Source organism: Pollachius pollachius (genome assembly GCF_949987615.1).
Source record: "Pollachius pollachius genome assembly, chromosome: 3".
NCBI lineage: Eukaryota > Metazoa > Chordata > Actinopteri > Gadiformes > Gadidae > Pollachius > Pollachius pollachius.
The window spans coordinates 35,828,041-35,845,017 of NC_136936.1; the positions used below are offsets into that span (position 1 = coordinate 35,828,041).

Consider the following 16,977-nt stretch of genomic DNA (forward strand, 5'->3'; position numbering starts at 1 on the left):
TTCAAAATAAACAAAAAACATTAAGTGATCGTATAGTGGTATTACAACACAAAGCATTAAACAAACGTACCTGCAACATGGGACAACACACAACCATTGTTCGCATATATATATTCAGCCGTAGTCCGTTCGAACACAACGTAAGCTTGGTTGCTTCTGAACTTTCAAACAAACTCCCGCCGTGGACTTTCAGAATAAAAATAAATAAATGTTGGTTGGAGTCCCATGTTTAACAGAATTTAACAAATAAAATAAATTATTTACACTGTTACACATGCAATGATTTACTCTCCTAAAAAAACTACATTACGCATTCAGTTCTATCGTGGGGGCCGACTCAACCAGGTGGTAAACTAGAAACCTATTCATTTGACAGGGTATCTGTTCAAAATCCTACTGCTCACAACATGACTGAAGGGACGTAAGTATTATTTTGTTTTTCGGTTAAACAAACGATGTATTTTTTATATACGTTAGTGTTTGTACGTTCTTAAGTCTCTACCATAAAAAGTTGACATGAAAGACTCAAAGTAGGGCTATAAGGATTTGGCTGCACGAGAAGTTATCCTACTTTTGCGTGCTGTTCATGGTGCTGAAAATGAATCTTTGCGACGCTGCCCAAAATACGCTCTTTTAAATAGAATTGCAACTTCGGAAGTGTAGTGTTTATGATTATGATTAAATAGCGCTCTTCTAGGTAGTCAAATACATTAACTTTGTACTCACTGACCACTCACATCACCAAAAACCCGGTTCACTGCCTGTACCCCCATCCTTCTCCTATGCCAGGCATCTGCGGCGGCGAGGGGGCCCCTACAAGACGGAGGCAGCCACCGACCTGAGCCGCTGGAGACTGGCCAACGTGGAGGGGAGGCAGACCTGGCGCTATGTGGAAGACCACCAGACCCCGGAGAGGGAACAGACCATGTTAGAGGCACACTCTCTCGGCCTGGACACGGTAAACTTTCTTCTGTCAATTATCTAATTTGATATCAATGTGGTATCTCGTCGTGATGTCATATCGAGAGTTACGGTATATGTAAAAACAGTTTAATATACTGTACTGGAATATAGTCTTATCTAATCTTTGAGTGACCCCCAACAACAATAAGAGATAAAAACAACAAGGTGCACGTCCGTTTCTGAGATGGAAATTGAGAGCTTACTTGTAACGGTTCCAAATCCACTGTTGACCTCTATAACGCTAGGACGACCAAATGTCACCACCGAGAATCCCCTAAAAACAACAAGATGAGTATCAAAACAAACAGCTACCTGCAGCCAAAGCATATAACAGCCTCACCATGCCACAGGATCCTGGCTGACATCTGTATAACCAACTGGCCGCAGAGGTGGTTTAGCAGTTGTACACAAGAACAACATGACCTTGTTTGCTGGGTTCTTTCTCCTCCTTTTGATCACATCAACCATGTTTCATGGTTAACGGTCAAGGTTTCCTAAGAACATGATTTTGTCCTGATTTTGGGTGACACGTGGATGTCTCTCCAACTGGCTGAGAACATTTTAGTCAGACATGAGAAATGAGTTAAAGAGGGAAGAGCACAATATCCTTCAGGTATCTTTTCCAAACATAGCCACAACCCCAGATTCCCGTTCAATACTACCAACAAAGTTATAAACCCCTAATGTCTATTCTTTAAATCATCCACTAATCTCATGCAAGTAGTTAAACAAAGTTTTACAAGCTAGGAATTGGACGTTAGATCCAACATCTCAAATATGGATTGATGCCTCAGAACAACCAGACTTTTAAAGTAGTGTTCCTTTACCTCTGGAATAGTCCAATCCTGCTTTCAGACCACCATAGTTCAGCCGCTTATAAAGAAGGTCTTAATCATAGTTCATCATAGGTCTCGATTGTTCTTGATTTTTTTAAAATCAAGTACCACCCTGGATACATTTCAATCTGGTTTACCACCATGGTACCAAAATAACCTGGGTTAACCAAATATCTTCTCCAGGCTGCAGAGGGCGGAAACTGCTCACTTTTAATTATGCTATAGACTTTCAACACAGTCGATCATAACATGTTGATTGGCCGTTTGAGAGACTTGGTTGGAATTTCTGGTTCAGCCCCGGATTGGATTCGCGCCTAAATCAGCAATAAAACCAGAACTAAAAACAGCAACCAAATCACTCCAATCATTGCAGAACTACATTAGCTCCGCAAAATCCTGTTGAAAATCCTAAAAACCCTAATCTTGAGAGCTGTTTGTTGCCGTACCAACAGAGTGGGTTTGTGAGGGCGTCGCTGGCGGTCCACACGGCGGCGGACGCGGCCCTGAAGGGGATGGGCTTCTACAGCCTGCTGCAGGCGGAGGACGGCCACTGGGCCGGGGACTATGGGGGGCCCCTCTTCCTGCTGCCAGGTATAACACGCGCACACGCGCGCCTGAGTGTGTGAGTCGTTGCCTGTTGTGTGTGTGTGTGTGTGTGTGTGTGTGTCGTTGCTTGTGTGCCTGTGTGACTGTGACTGTGTGTATGTGTGTATGTCATTGCCTGTTTGAGTGTGCATGTGTGTGTGTTTCATTGCCCATGTGTGCTGTGGCATCCCGCCGCTGGACCTCGGACCGGGCGGGTCCGAGGAGGCGCAGTAGACTTGGTTTGCCGTCGCCACCCTCCAGCCGGCGACAGAGAGCACCACGTCTCTCCCCCCAATCAGCGTGATCGGGGACACCTGGCCGGAGGAAGGGAAAGGACCAGGAGCCGGCATAAAAGAAGCTCCAGACCGGGTGAACCGGGAGAGTGACACGGAGGGCGTCCGCACCACGGAGCGAGTGACACGGAGGGAGCAAGCACCAGGCCGGGCGAACGGCGAAGCGACACGGAGGGATTCCGCACCACGGCGTCGAACTAGAGGCTCCCGGAGACCCTAGCACGAGGATGCAGACGAATTATTCTTGTGAAATAAACGCCGACTGCGGCTTTAACCCTTGCTCACCGTGTGATTCCTACCGGGCACCTGACACGCGGGGAAACGGGCTGCCACTGTGCGTGTGTGCTGCAGGTCTGCTGATCACCTGCCATGTGGCTCAGATCCCGCTGGCCGAGGCCTGGAGGAAGGAGATGGTGCGGTACCTCCGCTCAGTGCAGCTCCCTGATGGAGGCTGGGGCCTGTATGTGTTCTTCCATCTCTACACCGTGTACCTGGAACAACACACACGTGGGCAGGCAGAGCAATGAAGCATGCATGCATTGCCTGACCACGTTGGACGTTGAAACGTTGAAACCTGTAATAAGCTGATTCATTTAATTTCATGTGTTCTTTATTTAGACAGATTGAGGGAGGTATATAAAAGCTTTATGAAGCTATGATTCTTATTTTGAAAAGGAAAGTTGATTAAGACATTTAGGTAAATTGAGCATTGAAATGTTTTTATTTATAAATAGGAAAAGAGGTTTAAATAAAACGTTATGTTATACTTGGAAGCTGATCGCAATGCTCTTAATATGTTCATATCAAAAGATATGCTTATGTTTTGTCTTGTGTTTTCTTGTGTAGCCATATTGAAGACAAGTCGACCGTGTTCGGCAATGCTCTGAGCTACACTTCACTGAGGATTCTGGGAGTTCAGCCCGATGACCCAGATATGGTTCGGGCTCGGAACAACCTGCACAGCAAAGGTCAGAGGGTAACCCTTGAATTTTCTTTCTACATATTTCTAACATATATCTGCATTTTATGCCATTCTGCTAACTGAATCTTTAAAAATAAAAGCAAAATAAAAAAGCATACTACATTGCCTGTATATATGTGTTATCGTGTTGCACTGTACACAGGCGGTGCTGCAGGGATTCCACTCTGCACTCTGGGTGCACCCTTTACTAAACCCTGTTCTACACCCTATTCTACTAAACCCTGTTCTACACCCTATTCTACTAAACCCTGTTCTACACCCTATTCGACAAAACTCTGTTATATACCCTATTCTACTTAACCCCGTTATAGACCCTATTCTACTCAACCCCGTTCTACACTCTATTCCACTAAACCCTGTTCTACACCCTATTCCATTAAACCCTGTTATAGACCCTATTCTACTAAACCCTGTTCTACATCATATTATACTAATCCCTGTTGTACTACTAAACTTTGTTCTAAACACTATTCTATTAATCCCTGTTCTACACCCTATTCTACTAAACCCTGTTCTACACCCTATTCTTCTATTACCTATTCTATTACACCCGGTTCTACACCCTTTTCTTTTACTCCCCAATCTACTACACCCGGTTCTACACCCTATTCTCTACTGTCTATTCTACTACACCCGGTTCTACACCCTATTCTCTACTCCCTATTCTACTACACCCGGTTCTATACCCTATTCTCTACTCCCTATTCTACTACACCCGGTTCTACACCCTATTCTACACTCCCGATACTACTACACCAGGTTCTACACCCTATTCAACAACCTATTCCACTCAACCCTGACTACATCCAATTACACTAAGCGCTGTTCTATAACCTATTATACCAAACCCTTTTCCTCCAGTTCTCTAGTTCAGTCATTGCATAGAATAACAAAATAAGGACTTTTCAGTTATTAGTACCAAAATGGACCAAACAGTGTAAATCAAACGAAAGACAATAATTCAAAGTCTAATAGCAGCAATATATATATATCATTGCATAATACTGAGAGTGGAACAACAGTGCATTTGCTATATTTATAAATGTTAAAAGAAAAGTAATCAAATTAAATATAGGCCTAAAAATTGAAAAACACCAGAAGACAATGCTTATGGAGGATAATACATGTGTGTGTCAGGCTGTTCCCTACTTGGATGCCGGCCCACCCCTCCACACTGTGGTGTCACTGCCGGCAGGTCTACCTGCCCATGAGCTACTGCTACGCCGTCCGTCTGGCGGCCAAGGAGGACCCTCTGGTGCTCAGCCTCCGACAGGTGGGTGCTGGTAGTTTCCACGACCAAACTACAGGAGGCGCCAAACTCAAGGGATTAATGCCTGCAGTCTTACTGCCAAGGCGTTGTTGTGCTTTACTTTTACTTACTTTACGTAATGAGTTACTTTCTGCAAATAATCCACATGACCAAAGGCTACCTGTGTTGAGTAATATATTCAAAAGAATGATGAAACATGATAAGCAGGGTTAAGATAAAGATTGAAAATAAGACCTGCAAAGGAATCAGTTGGCAGGTTTTTAAAAAACTTTATCCTAGAATTGAAAAGCAATACATTGGCTATTAATTATATAATTATATGGAAATAATTATGTACTTCATCAATGAACAATGGAAGCTTTCTATTTGTTCCTTCCTTTATGTTGAAGAAGCACTGCAGGATTTAACCTAGCATTAGAATGGATAAGGGGTTAAACCCAGGTTAGGGTTATGAACCTCTGGGTTAAAGTTGAACTCTCTCTTTCTCTGTGTTCCTCAGGAGCTGTACGTCCAGGACTATGAAAGCATCAGCTGGCCGGCCCAGAGGAACAACGTAGCAGCCTGCGACATGTACACCCCCCACAGCCGCCTGCTCGACTTTGCCTATAGTACGCAGCTCCCCTCTGACCTCTGACCTCTGTCGCATCCATCATATGCGGCAGCAGTAACACAGCTTAAAGGGTCCCCGGTTCGAATCCTGCGGTCCTATCACTTCTTTGCTAATCACCCTCGTTTTGCATCAACATTCCTCTCTATCTTCACTCTCTTGTCTATAAAGGAACAGAAGCCCACACAAAATATATGAATCAATAAATAATGATTTGATGCAAATGATGAAACACTACAACCTCCCACATCAGGACGCAGGGATGCTAATGTTTCAACGTATGTCTATGCTACGGTAACAGCTCCTCTAGTCTCAGCTCGAGAACGCTGGCCCGTGTCTGGGTCTGCTGCTGGTGTGTGTGTGTTTGTGTGTGTGGTTCTAACCGGCGTGTCTCCCCAGTGTTCATGAACGTGTATGAAGCCCACCACAGCAAGGGTCTGAGGGGCAAGGCCGTGAAGGAGCTGTACGAACACATCCAGGCAGACGACCGCTTCACCAAGTCCATCAGCATCGGCCCGGTGAGACACAGGGGTTCCACCTGTCCTCCTCTCCCCGCTGTTACATCAATGTACTCTGACTAAATGTCACAAAATGTGTGTACTTTAAATCGGAAATTGGTTACACTGAAGCCGAGGTTTAAAATGACCTTAAGCTAAAATCACAACTGCAAGATAGATATATAGATAGAGCGATAGATATTTTATTAATACTGAATGAAATAAAGGAAAACAAAATCTACTTATAGCCTTCTGCCAAGCAGTATCCACAAAGTATCCATTAGATTGTCCACCAGTAGGAGGCAGTATAATGAAATGGTTAGGGCGTTTATACACATTGGGACCTAGATCAAAAGTTCTTGATTCAAACCCCAATGATGCTCTAACCCCTACCTGCTCATTAAGGTCACATGAGAAGATATGTATACATGTAAAGGGGTTGATCATCTACTGAATGACTAAGTAGTAGCCCTTTGCTGGTCTCCGGTCCCCAGATCTCCAAGACCATCAACATGCTGGTGCGCTGGCACGTGGACGGACCCTCCTCCCCCGCCTTCCAGGAGCACGTGTCCAGGATCCCGGACTACCTCTGGTCAGCCCTCCCGCCTCTTCTAGTCCCCCCTGCATAGAGTCTTGTGTTAATCCAGTCCCCACATAGACTCTAGCCTTCTAGTCTCTTAGTCATTTAGTCTAGTCTCAAAACTTGGTCCTGCTAATGCTAACCATGCTATAATTGTATGCACTCAAGACAATGCAAGATGCCATATGTATTAACAATAGAAAAGTCAAAATGAACATCCAACGACATCCACCTTGACTAATTGTTGGGCCATTCCCTGAAGGTATAAAAAGTGTCAAACATGTTTTTACCTCTATATAAACAGAACTGGATGACCTGACATGATTTTCTTTTGCGGCCATCTCTAGGCTAGGATTGGACGGCATGAAAATGCAGGTGCGTTTGGACATCTGCCACAGCTTACAACCGTACAGAGCTATGAATAACACATATGTTAGTATAGTTAAGTTGTGTTAAGTCTGTGTTGTCTGATGCAGGGGACCAACGGATCCCAGCTGTGGGACACCTGCTTCGCCGTGCAGGCCTACCTGGAGGTGACGTCTTCCTGCTTGGTTTAATATAAGTTGAACATATTTACTATCAAATCAATTTGATATCTCCTTTTTTAATTAAATGTTCTACGTGAATATTATCTTCCATCTTACACATTCATTGTATCTAACCTTTCATATTCTCTCTATTAGTTTTCAGGAGTCCCTGTTTCAACTGTTTGTTTAAACAAACTTATCTTTAAGTTTATATTGTCGTTTCCTGACACTTTGTATTTCCTGAAGTGCGACAAAAAGTCCTGGGATACAAATTCCTTGTTTAAAATAAGTTTGATTACGATGTATGTGTAAGCTCAAGAAAATAATTTACAATTTTTTTACTTATCGGGTCCGTCAGGCAGGTGGTCAGGACAATCCTAAGCTGGCTAAATGTCTTCAACGGGCTCATCAGTTCCTCACCTTTACACAGGTAATTTTGAAACAATAATAACATTTTAAATATATATAAATAAATGTGGATATAAATATTACGGAGCGTAAAGATGAGACAATGTTATTTATTTATCTATTTGTAAAGCATGAGAAACTTTTGATTAGCTAACTTGAATTAGATAAAGCCTTTTCAGATCTTCCATCAGTTAATAAACCGGTTGTTTCCCTCCAATAGATCCCAGAGGACCCTCCAGAATACCAGAAGTACTACAGACAGATGAACAAGGAGAGAGAGAGAGAGAGAGAGAGAGAGAGAGAGAGAGAGAGAGAGAGAGAGAGAGAGAGAGAGAGAGAGAGAGAGAGAGAGAGAGAGAGAGAGAGAGAGAGAGAGAGAGAGAGAGAGAGAGTTATACACTGCGTCTCTGTTTATTGAGAGAGAGACTGCCTGTCTGTCTGTCCATGCAGGTACGTGTGAGATGAGCTAGCATATCCATCATAGATTGGTAAGGTACATACACACCAGGGATGGAAATTAACACCCGCCACACGCCATTTGCGGGTGGATTTGTATGGTGGCGGGTGCATTGTGTCCCTTCACCCGCCACTGTGTCGGGTAATACTTTCCAGTCAGGTCCGATCAAATTTGCATATTTAATACATTCGTCATACGGCGCTGCACAGTTCCACAACCATTACTGTCAACATCCGGCCTCTTTCTTCTTCTACGCCTCTTTTGCTGAACTGCGACTGTCAACATCCGGGATAATAAACCGGTAACCATAGAGATAATATGCCGGTATCAACATTCGGTATAGTATGCTAGGCTAATTATTGACATATAAAGAAAAAACTACTAGAGAAAGCAATGTTGCGTTTCCTCACCGGAGGAAAGAGAACAGCTGAGGAGAGTGTAGGCCAGGTACAGGTGGCGGATGATAGTACGCCTGTCATCCCCAAAAAGGAGCGTTGTTTTAATGAGAGATGGCGAACATCGGACAGTAGGCAACACCGTGACCGGCTGGTGTTTGACGGGACAAGCCAGACAATGTTCTGTGCTCTCTGTAAACATGCTTCGGATGGCCACAGGTCCAATAGTTTTGTGAGTGGGACACAAAACCTAAAATTGGAAGCCGTGGATGACCACGAGTCCTCAAAAAGTCACCTTCACGTTTTGAAAATTGCCAAGGGAAAATCAGCGCCCGAAACCACGACAGCGATGAGGACGCTCGTTAGCCTCAAAACAGCCCAGCTTGATAGAAGTTAGTTCGAAATGCACACGCAATTGCCAAAAAGGGAAGGCCATTTCAAGACTTCGAATGGCACTTCACGTAAGTTATTATTTTATTTTCTAATAGGCCTGATGCAAGTTTGTTGCTGTTGCAACAAACTAGCATGTTGGGTAACCTTAGAGCTCTGCTCACTTGTTTAGCAAACAGCTGCTTTTTGTCAGTCTGGTCAAAACAGATGTCAAGTGTGTGTGCTAAGACGTAGGGCTGTCCCGAATACCATTATACAGGCTTCGAATACTCGTTGGATATTCCGAGCGAGTATTCCAATACTCGTTCTAAAACAACAATAATAATTGAACAGTAAAAAAAGTCAGAGTTCCTTACTTTGCTGTTGTTCCATTCCAAATCAGCTGTCATCTGTGCCATCGTGGCCCTTACAGGAGCTTATCAATTCATCCCGTAACGTGCATATAAATCCGTACAAAGATCCAATGTTTAGTCGTTTGTGTCCATATTAAATCCATCATTGACCGGGTATTCCTTTGACAAAAGCCAGTCTGTGAATGCGCAATAGCAGGGCTGCATAGCGAACGTACACAAACAGATACGCTAACGAGTTCCTATTTATTTATATATATATATATATATATATATATATATATATATATATATAGTTTAATGTATTCTGACGTTTTTCAATGTGTCTTGCACTTATTAAGTCATTGTTTCTTGTTCTTGTTTCTTCATGGTCTGTTTTCAAATGTTTAATTTCGAATGCATAGGCAGAGTATGAGTCTTCCTATACCGAGAGGATACATCTGTTGCATTATAGGGGCAGATTTCATTATACATCTGGTTGAATTGAAGAAATTAAAAGGCCAGTGCATTGAAAAAACAAATGTTCCTATTGACTTATGATGGTGTAGCCATGCATGTTGTTTTATTGTTAATATGTCAATTTGTTTTTTATTGAAAAAACGTTGTATAGATGAATTATCCCCAAACTTGTCATTGTAACACCTTTGAAATAAACATGACTTAACATGGCAGATACCTGTGCATTGTTTATCATATGCGGTAAGAGTGTAATATTTTCAACTCAGTTCCTTGGTAGCGCCTACTTACAGTAAAAATCAGTTCTGATGGAAAAAATGATGTGTATGAAAAACACTTTTCTTATCTAGTGTTACTATTATATTGTTTAAAATGTACGCATATGTTAAAATATATAGCGTAGAAAAAGTGGCTGGTAAAAAAGATGAGTGGCTGGTAGATTTTTAAATCTACCTGCCACAGTGGCTGGTGGGCAAAAAAGTTAATTTCCATCTCTGATACACACACTCACATACACACTGGCGCGAGCGCACATGCCAGCAAAAATACTCACACACTCTCTCTCTCTTTCTTTCTTTCTTTCTTTCTTTCTTTCTTTCTTTCTTTCTTTCTTTCTTTCTTTCTTTCTCACACTATGGGTGTTCATGGCTTGACTGTCCTCCTTCAGGTCCACTTTGAGGGGAGGACTGGAATACTGCAGGAGGCTGCAGAGAGGCAACGGCTCCTGGGAAGGGTGGGTTCAACATTTATTGATCATTGTTTAATTCTCTGTAATGTTCTGTAATGTTCTGTAAAGATCTGTAATGTTTATTGATCATATATTAAACAGGAGCTGTAGTCAACAATGTTGATTTTCTTTCTCTTTCTCTTCACTTTGTCTGCCTTTTCGCCCAACACTTTTATCCTAAACAGGTGATAATTTTCATAATTAAATAATAAAAACGTTACATGTAATTAAAAGGCAGGTACCTGCCAGTCCTTAAAGGTCCCATGACATGCCACCAAGTGTGAGTGTGATCAGCTGTTACAAGCCGTTTTGTAAATCTTCCCCTTATGACATCACAAGTGGGCGATAGATGAGCAACGGTTGCTACAGTCCACTGGGTAGGCTGGTAAACTGATCTATCCAGCACACATCTAGGTGGACATGCCCACTTGTGATGTCATAAGGGGCAGATTTTCAAAATGGCTTGTAAGGCTAATCACTCACACCTGGTGGCATGTCACGGGACCTTTAATAACCTATATCTGTATTCATTGGAACCCACTTTGGATAAAAGTGTCTGCTAAATGGCACAAAACATAACGCATAGCATTGAATAGTGTTGGAAAGGTCAGGTAAGATCAGGGTGCGATTTGTGAAAAAACCAGAGGGGGGGATAATTTTGAGAAACATTTTAAAATGTTTCAAAATGAAGACGGACCCTGTGTATTTTGGTTGTTAATTATTACGATGTAATGGTGAAAATACTTTGGGTGGGGGGGATAATTTTTATCCCCACCGAGGATAAAAATAATTCAGCAGAGGGTAGGACGTGTAAACCAGAGGGGGGGATAATCCCCACCATCCCCAGCGGCAAATCGCACCCTGGGTAAGATGTGTGTTTTCCACCAGATCTTGGGGGGTGTGCTTCACCTATGGGGCCTGGTTTGGATTGGAGGCCTTTGCCTGTATGGGCCACGTCTACCAGGACGAGTAAGAAACACCGAAAACGTACCTCAATAAAAATAGACACTCGTTTTATATATCGGAATTATTTCACTTTATAATTGCTTTATCTTCCCCTACCTCCCTTCATTTTCTCTCTCTCTATCTCTCTCTCTCTCTCTCCATCCCCCAGGGTGGTCTGTGGGGAGGTGAGGAGGGGCTGTGACTTCCTGTTGCACATCTCCGGTGTGTTCAACAAGAGCTGTGCCATCAGCTACACCTCCTACAGGAACATTTTCCCCGTCTGGGCATTGGGTCGCTTCTCCGCCCTCTACCCCTCCAGCTCCCTAGCCGGGAAGGTCAAGCTGTGACCCCTGGTGGATAACCGACGACCCACCGACCAACAGCCACCAGCTGTCACAGCAGAAATGCCTAAAGGATGTGAAGTGAGTGCTGAAGTTGTGCCCTGGCTGTCACCGCAGGAGGGAACAGGCTACCATTTTTCGAACTGGCAAGAATCACCAAACATTTCAGACTGAGGCTATACAGACTGATGCACTCAGATGTCTGTGTTTACATTCCATCGCCCGATGTGAAGGGATTAAGGACTACATTTAATCAATAAAATAAATAAATACATGGCAGTTTGCTGTGATCAGACATGCGCAGTAGGAGTGTGTTTTTTTCCTCTAATCTCCAATGGATTTTTTTGTTATCTTCAGCAGATGGAAAGAAAGTATGCGATGTGTGCTCATGGGCTAACACCCACTTCATCTATTTTATTGTCAGTTGCACAGAACAAAAGAATCGGACTGGCCACGCGCTGACAAGTCTTTATGACAAATGCTAGACGAAAATAAAAAGGAGCAGACTTGCCCCTCAAAGCACTTCCTGATGACTGATGAATGATCAATGCTACGGGGCGGTTGTCTTCCATGCAGGTACACCCTTTGGCACAGCGATCGTGCTGGTCCTCTTGAAGCAGGTGGGGAGAACAGACAGACTGAGGGGCTGATAAAAGAGATCACTGAAGACCTCTGCTCGCTTATCAGCGCATTCCAATCACCTTACCTGGCATGTCGTCTTGCCAGTTTACACGGTATACGCCCCATACCATACGTTAGCAAGCTAACATTTAAAAATATATATATATTTGTATGACGTGCTACCATCAGAAGCGATCATTATAAGAAGGGGCAGGGCCTTCAATAAGGAAAACCAGATTATATTGTGTCTACAATTTAAATCTGACACATCTGATATCATGTTTCTTCTCGCCCCAACAACATATTTTTTTGTTTTAACTAATAATTGTGAATTATATCCAAGGGCCAATTACTATTTCAATAAGATAATGTTCACCTTTACAGGATAAATTCACTATTTTGGAATTTCTAAGTCAATTGAATGCTATCTCTGTATTTAACCCATCAATAAGCACCAGGGCTTGTGGGAGCGCCCAGGGGCCGATGTGTGAGGGCGTAGGGCCCTGGTGAGAGTATTGACCTTTCAAGACATTGTTAGCACATCAGCCTGTATGAAAAATAGTGTCTTGTGAAATATGAACTTCCCAAAAATTACAGGCATAGTTATATAAAACGGTTGTTTACTTTGAAGTTAGGAAATCTAAACACACTTTCCCAACACCCCCACAGGGAAGTGGTTTTAGTGTGACTGTGGTTTTCAACTTGCAGCCACTCAGTGATCTGATGGTCTCATGTGTTGTAACAAATTAATTTAAACGGTTGTCATATTTGCCTTGACTGCCCGCAAGGTATCCACAGCCCTACCACTGCCTGTGCCAGCCGCTGCCCTGCGAATCACACACACACACACACACACAAAGACATGCACACATCCAGAAAGAAACACACAGACACTGGTGTAATACTAGAGGCTGTTTATTTGTGAATTAGGGGCCCCTATAGGCGAAGCGGTGCATTGCCCTTATGAGGAATTAAGGCGCGTTCATCGTCCTGGTGATAACGAGACGGCTCGCCAGTGATGATGCTCACGCTTACGCGTGCTCCCGACAGCGACCGTTCATGTGCGCTACGTTGGGATTCTAAAAGTTCTTCACAGCAGGGGTTTTTTATCCGATAAAAACCATTCAAAACTAAACAGAACTTGGTAGGATCAGTTTCAAATTTGCATGCCTTCATTTCCTTGACGCCTATCACCTACTATCCTATTGCTTTTATTTATGAGAAGCACATACAGTACTGCCACTGTATGGAAGGCAACACTTGCCATTATCTAGAGCAGTGGTATTCACTAGAGATGGGCGATATGGCCTAAAATCCATATTGCGATATACATTGCAGCCTCTTGCGATAACGATATATATCACAATATAAAATCATAAAATAACCGTTTGAGAACAGGTTACATAGACCCTAAGGAAAGCCAAACTGCTAAATGTATTTAAAAAAAAGAGAAATATAGTATGTCATTTCGAGAACATTTATTGTGAAACACTGTAATCATACAACATAATGTTGCAGATAAATAAAATTAGTATTGGGTTTCTTTCCTTTAGCGCAAACCATTCTAAAAGGCACTACACTTAGTTTAAGTCCTTGGTTCTTAAATGCCACCCAAGATGCAGAGAACAGGAAAAACGGGTGTCTTTCTAGATAAGGAACAGACACTGTACTGACAATTGGGGATGGGCATGATTAATTGATGATCGATCATTGATTGTTAAGATTTTTGTCGATTACGTGATATTTTTAACCATCAAAAGGAGGTTGACCCAGCCGGAGAGGTGGTCTCGGAGACGTTGCTCAACATGGAGCAAAGAGGAGACGGAACGTCTTTTGGATATTTGGGTCCGATATCCAAAAGACATTCCGTCTCCTCTTTGCTCCATGTTGAGCCACCACCCGACGGTCCGACAAAAGCAAGTAAAAAGTATGCTGGAAAACATAACTTAATAATGCCGATGCATTTAACACATTCCGAGTCAGTATGAGGGAGAAGGAGTTGGACCAGTCCGCAGATCAATGTATATCACGCTGGATATCCATGATTGTTTACTTTCACCGGTGCTTCCCCCCCCCCCCCCCCTTTTTCTTTAATGCTTTACAACACCCCAGACCTTTTTGTCCAATGATTTAACCCATTCAGACCGGATCACGCATCTGTGCGTGTTTACCTTTAAGACCGGATTGCGCATCAATGCGTGTTTACCATTAACCCATTTGTACCGGCTGCGCGGAGCAACATTGTATCTACTAGATACAATGTTGCGCCACACAGCAGCCGGTGCAAATGGGTTAACGTTCTTTGCACACATGCAGGTTTGTTGACGAATTCTGGCACTGTTGCAAAAATTGCAATGTGAAAAGGAATTGCACCAAACCAAAAATTAACCATTGTATTTTGCGTCATCAACATGCATTATCGCGATAGAGCGATAGAATTAAAATCTCTATCGTAGGCCATTTTTTTTATCGTTTATATCGTATATCGTTTATATCGCGCATTACTAGTATTCACTATTTTTTTTCAGGAGAGCCGCACTGACAGGACGACGTCAACAGGAGAGCAATTTTTACCGCAAAGTATCAAAAGCTATAAATCCAGTCATAAATAAGTATGCTTGCTTAATAATATGTCCTCCCTGAAGCAGTGTTTCCCACAGAATTTTGTGAAACTGTGGAGGGAACCCGGTCCTTAGCGGGGTCCGGGGGCATGCTCCCCTGTAAGAAAATTTGGTACCTTTTAACCTGGAATGCATCAATCTGGTGCACTTTGAGAGGAAAATTAAGACTTGTGTGACTGTGTGCTATTTTCTGGAATAATGTGGAGACACTGGGACACATAACATGGAAGCTATTGAAGAATAAGTTAATAAGAATAAGTCCATCCAAAGAGCACATTCTCTCTTCTTATGCAGGAAAACCGCCAATCTGGCAACCCCGCTGTCAGCGTAGAGCCGAGCAAGTTTAAAAATATTTTCTAGACAAGGCTATATTTCCACCTTTTAATGCCGCTGTTGATTTATTTTTTAAATAATTGTTTGTATTGTTTTTTTAAATATCTGTATTCACTGCATGATCATATCACTGTATATTTCTACCGCCATGCGAGCCGCAAATAGAGGCTTGGCGAGCCGCATGTAGCTTGCGAGCCGCGCAATGAGTAATGCTGATCTAGAGCTTCTTTACCAGTACACAATGTTTACAACTGAGCAAAGTCAATGCCAACAGACGGTTACATCAATCTGTCAATCATTAGTAAAGTATGTGATATGATGGTTGATTCTTTTATATTGAGTAAAACGTTCATGTTCTACCATGTTCATGATCGTCACTAGTAAACCATACGTCACACACTGGGCAACCCTGTTATCAAAATCTGGCCCCAGTTGCCGAATGGAAGTAGAAACATAAGAGCGTCATGAGTTGTCGGTCACGAGAACCTTCCGACGTCGGGAAAATGTTTTCCCCATAATTTCCAGCGATGTGACCACACCAGTACTCACTGTGACGTCATTGAGTAAATAAATGAAGTCATTGAATGAGATGTCAGCGCCAAAAAAAGACTGTCCAGAAAAATCATAGATGGGCATTATGTGTCCATAAGGCAGAAATGTTCAGCATATATAATTGTTATCCATTGGGGTGGACATGCTGATTGACAGTGTATTCACAATATTATTATTAGGTATTCACAGTCTATCTGTGGTGCCTATTCTACCCAGATAAGATCTGAATGCTGCCACATCTGGGTTTTCAGCAATTAATATCAGTGCAAACATGCTATTAATGTTGTTGGTCTTTCTTACGTATCCTGACTTACTCATAAATCAATTATTGACGCAAGCAAACTCTCATAAACACAAAGACACACTTGAGTCAGTCTTTTTTACATAGGCTATGCTGTTTTTGCTGCAAGGCATTTCGCATTAGATCGATCATGTGCGCATTATTCATGTTCAAGAAGTATGCAAACTGCTATTTTTCGAAATATACGAGATGGTGTTTATTTAGAAACCCATCACCTGACCTCCTTTAACTGGGCACCCTGACAGACAGTCCATTGAGAGAGGAATAAAGCTGTTGATTGACAGGCAGCTTCCCAATGGAGATTGGCCACAGGTATGCGGCCGTCTCTGTCTTCTCGGAGGCACTCTTTAATAAAAAAGTAAATACCACACCTACAAATTGAGTACCGTATGATTCTCACTCTTACTCTCACTCTCACTCTCTCTCACTCTCTCTCTCTCCCCCCCCTAGGAGAACATCTCCGGTGTGTTCAACAAGAGCTGTGCCATCAGCTACACCTCCTACAGGAACATTTTCCCCGTCTGGGCATTGGGTCGCTTCTCCGCCCTCTACCCCTCCAGCTCCCTAGCCGGGAAGGTCAAGCTGTGACCCCTGGTGGATAACCGACGACCCACCGACCAACAGCCACCAGCTGTCACAGCAGAAACGCCTAAAGGATGTGAAGTGAGTGCTGAAGTGGTGCCCTGGCTGTCACCGCAGGAGGGAACAGGCTACCATTTTTCGAACTGACAAGAATCACCCAACATTTCAGACTGAAGCTATACAGACCGATGCACTCAGATGTCTGTGTTTACATTCCATCGCCCGATGTGAAGGGATTAAGGACTACATTTAATCAATAAATAAATAAATACATGGCAGTTTGCTGTGATCAGACATGCGCAGTAGGAGTGTGTTTTTTTCCTCTAATCTCCAATGGATTTTTTTGTTATCTTCAGCA

The 16,977-nt window shown here is 42.9% G+C and overlaps 1 protein-coding gene across 1 annotated transcript; it reads left to right on the forward strand.

Moving 5' to 3' along the window:
* Positions 1-395: 395 nt before the first annotated feature.
* LOC307073826 (lanosterol synthase-like) lies at positions 396-16,625 on the forward strand (the record flags this gene model as incomplete). The annotated part of the gene is made up of 19 exons (XM_079733788.1): positions 396-421; positions 790-958; positions 2,252-2,390; positions 3,029-3,137; positions 3,524-3,653; positions 3,802-3,809; positions 4,797-4,932; positions 5,429-5,537; positions 5,936-6,054; positions 6,528-6,625; positions 6,961-6,988; positions 7,090-7,146; positions 7,499-7,570; positions 7,769-7,824; positions 10,264-10,329; positions 11,212-11,292; positions 11,438-11,603; positions 16,281-16,349; positions 16,488-16,625. The coding sequence occupies exons 1-19, from the start codon at positions 408-410 to the stop codon at positions 16,623-16,625; spliced, it is 1,764 nt and encodes a 587-aa protein (XP_079589914.1). The 5' UTR covers positions 396-407.
* Between the last annotated feature and the right edge of the window lie 352 nt (positions 16,626-16,977).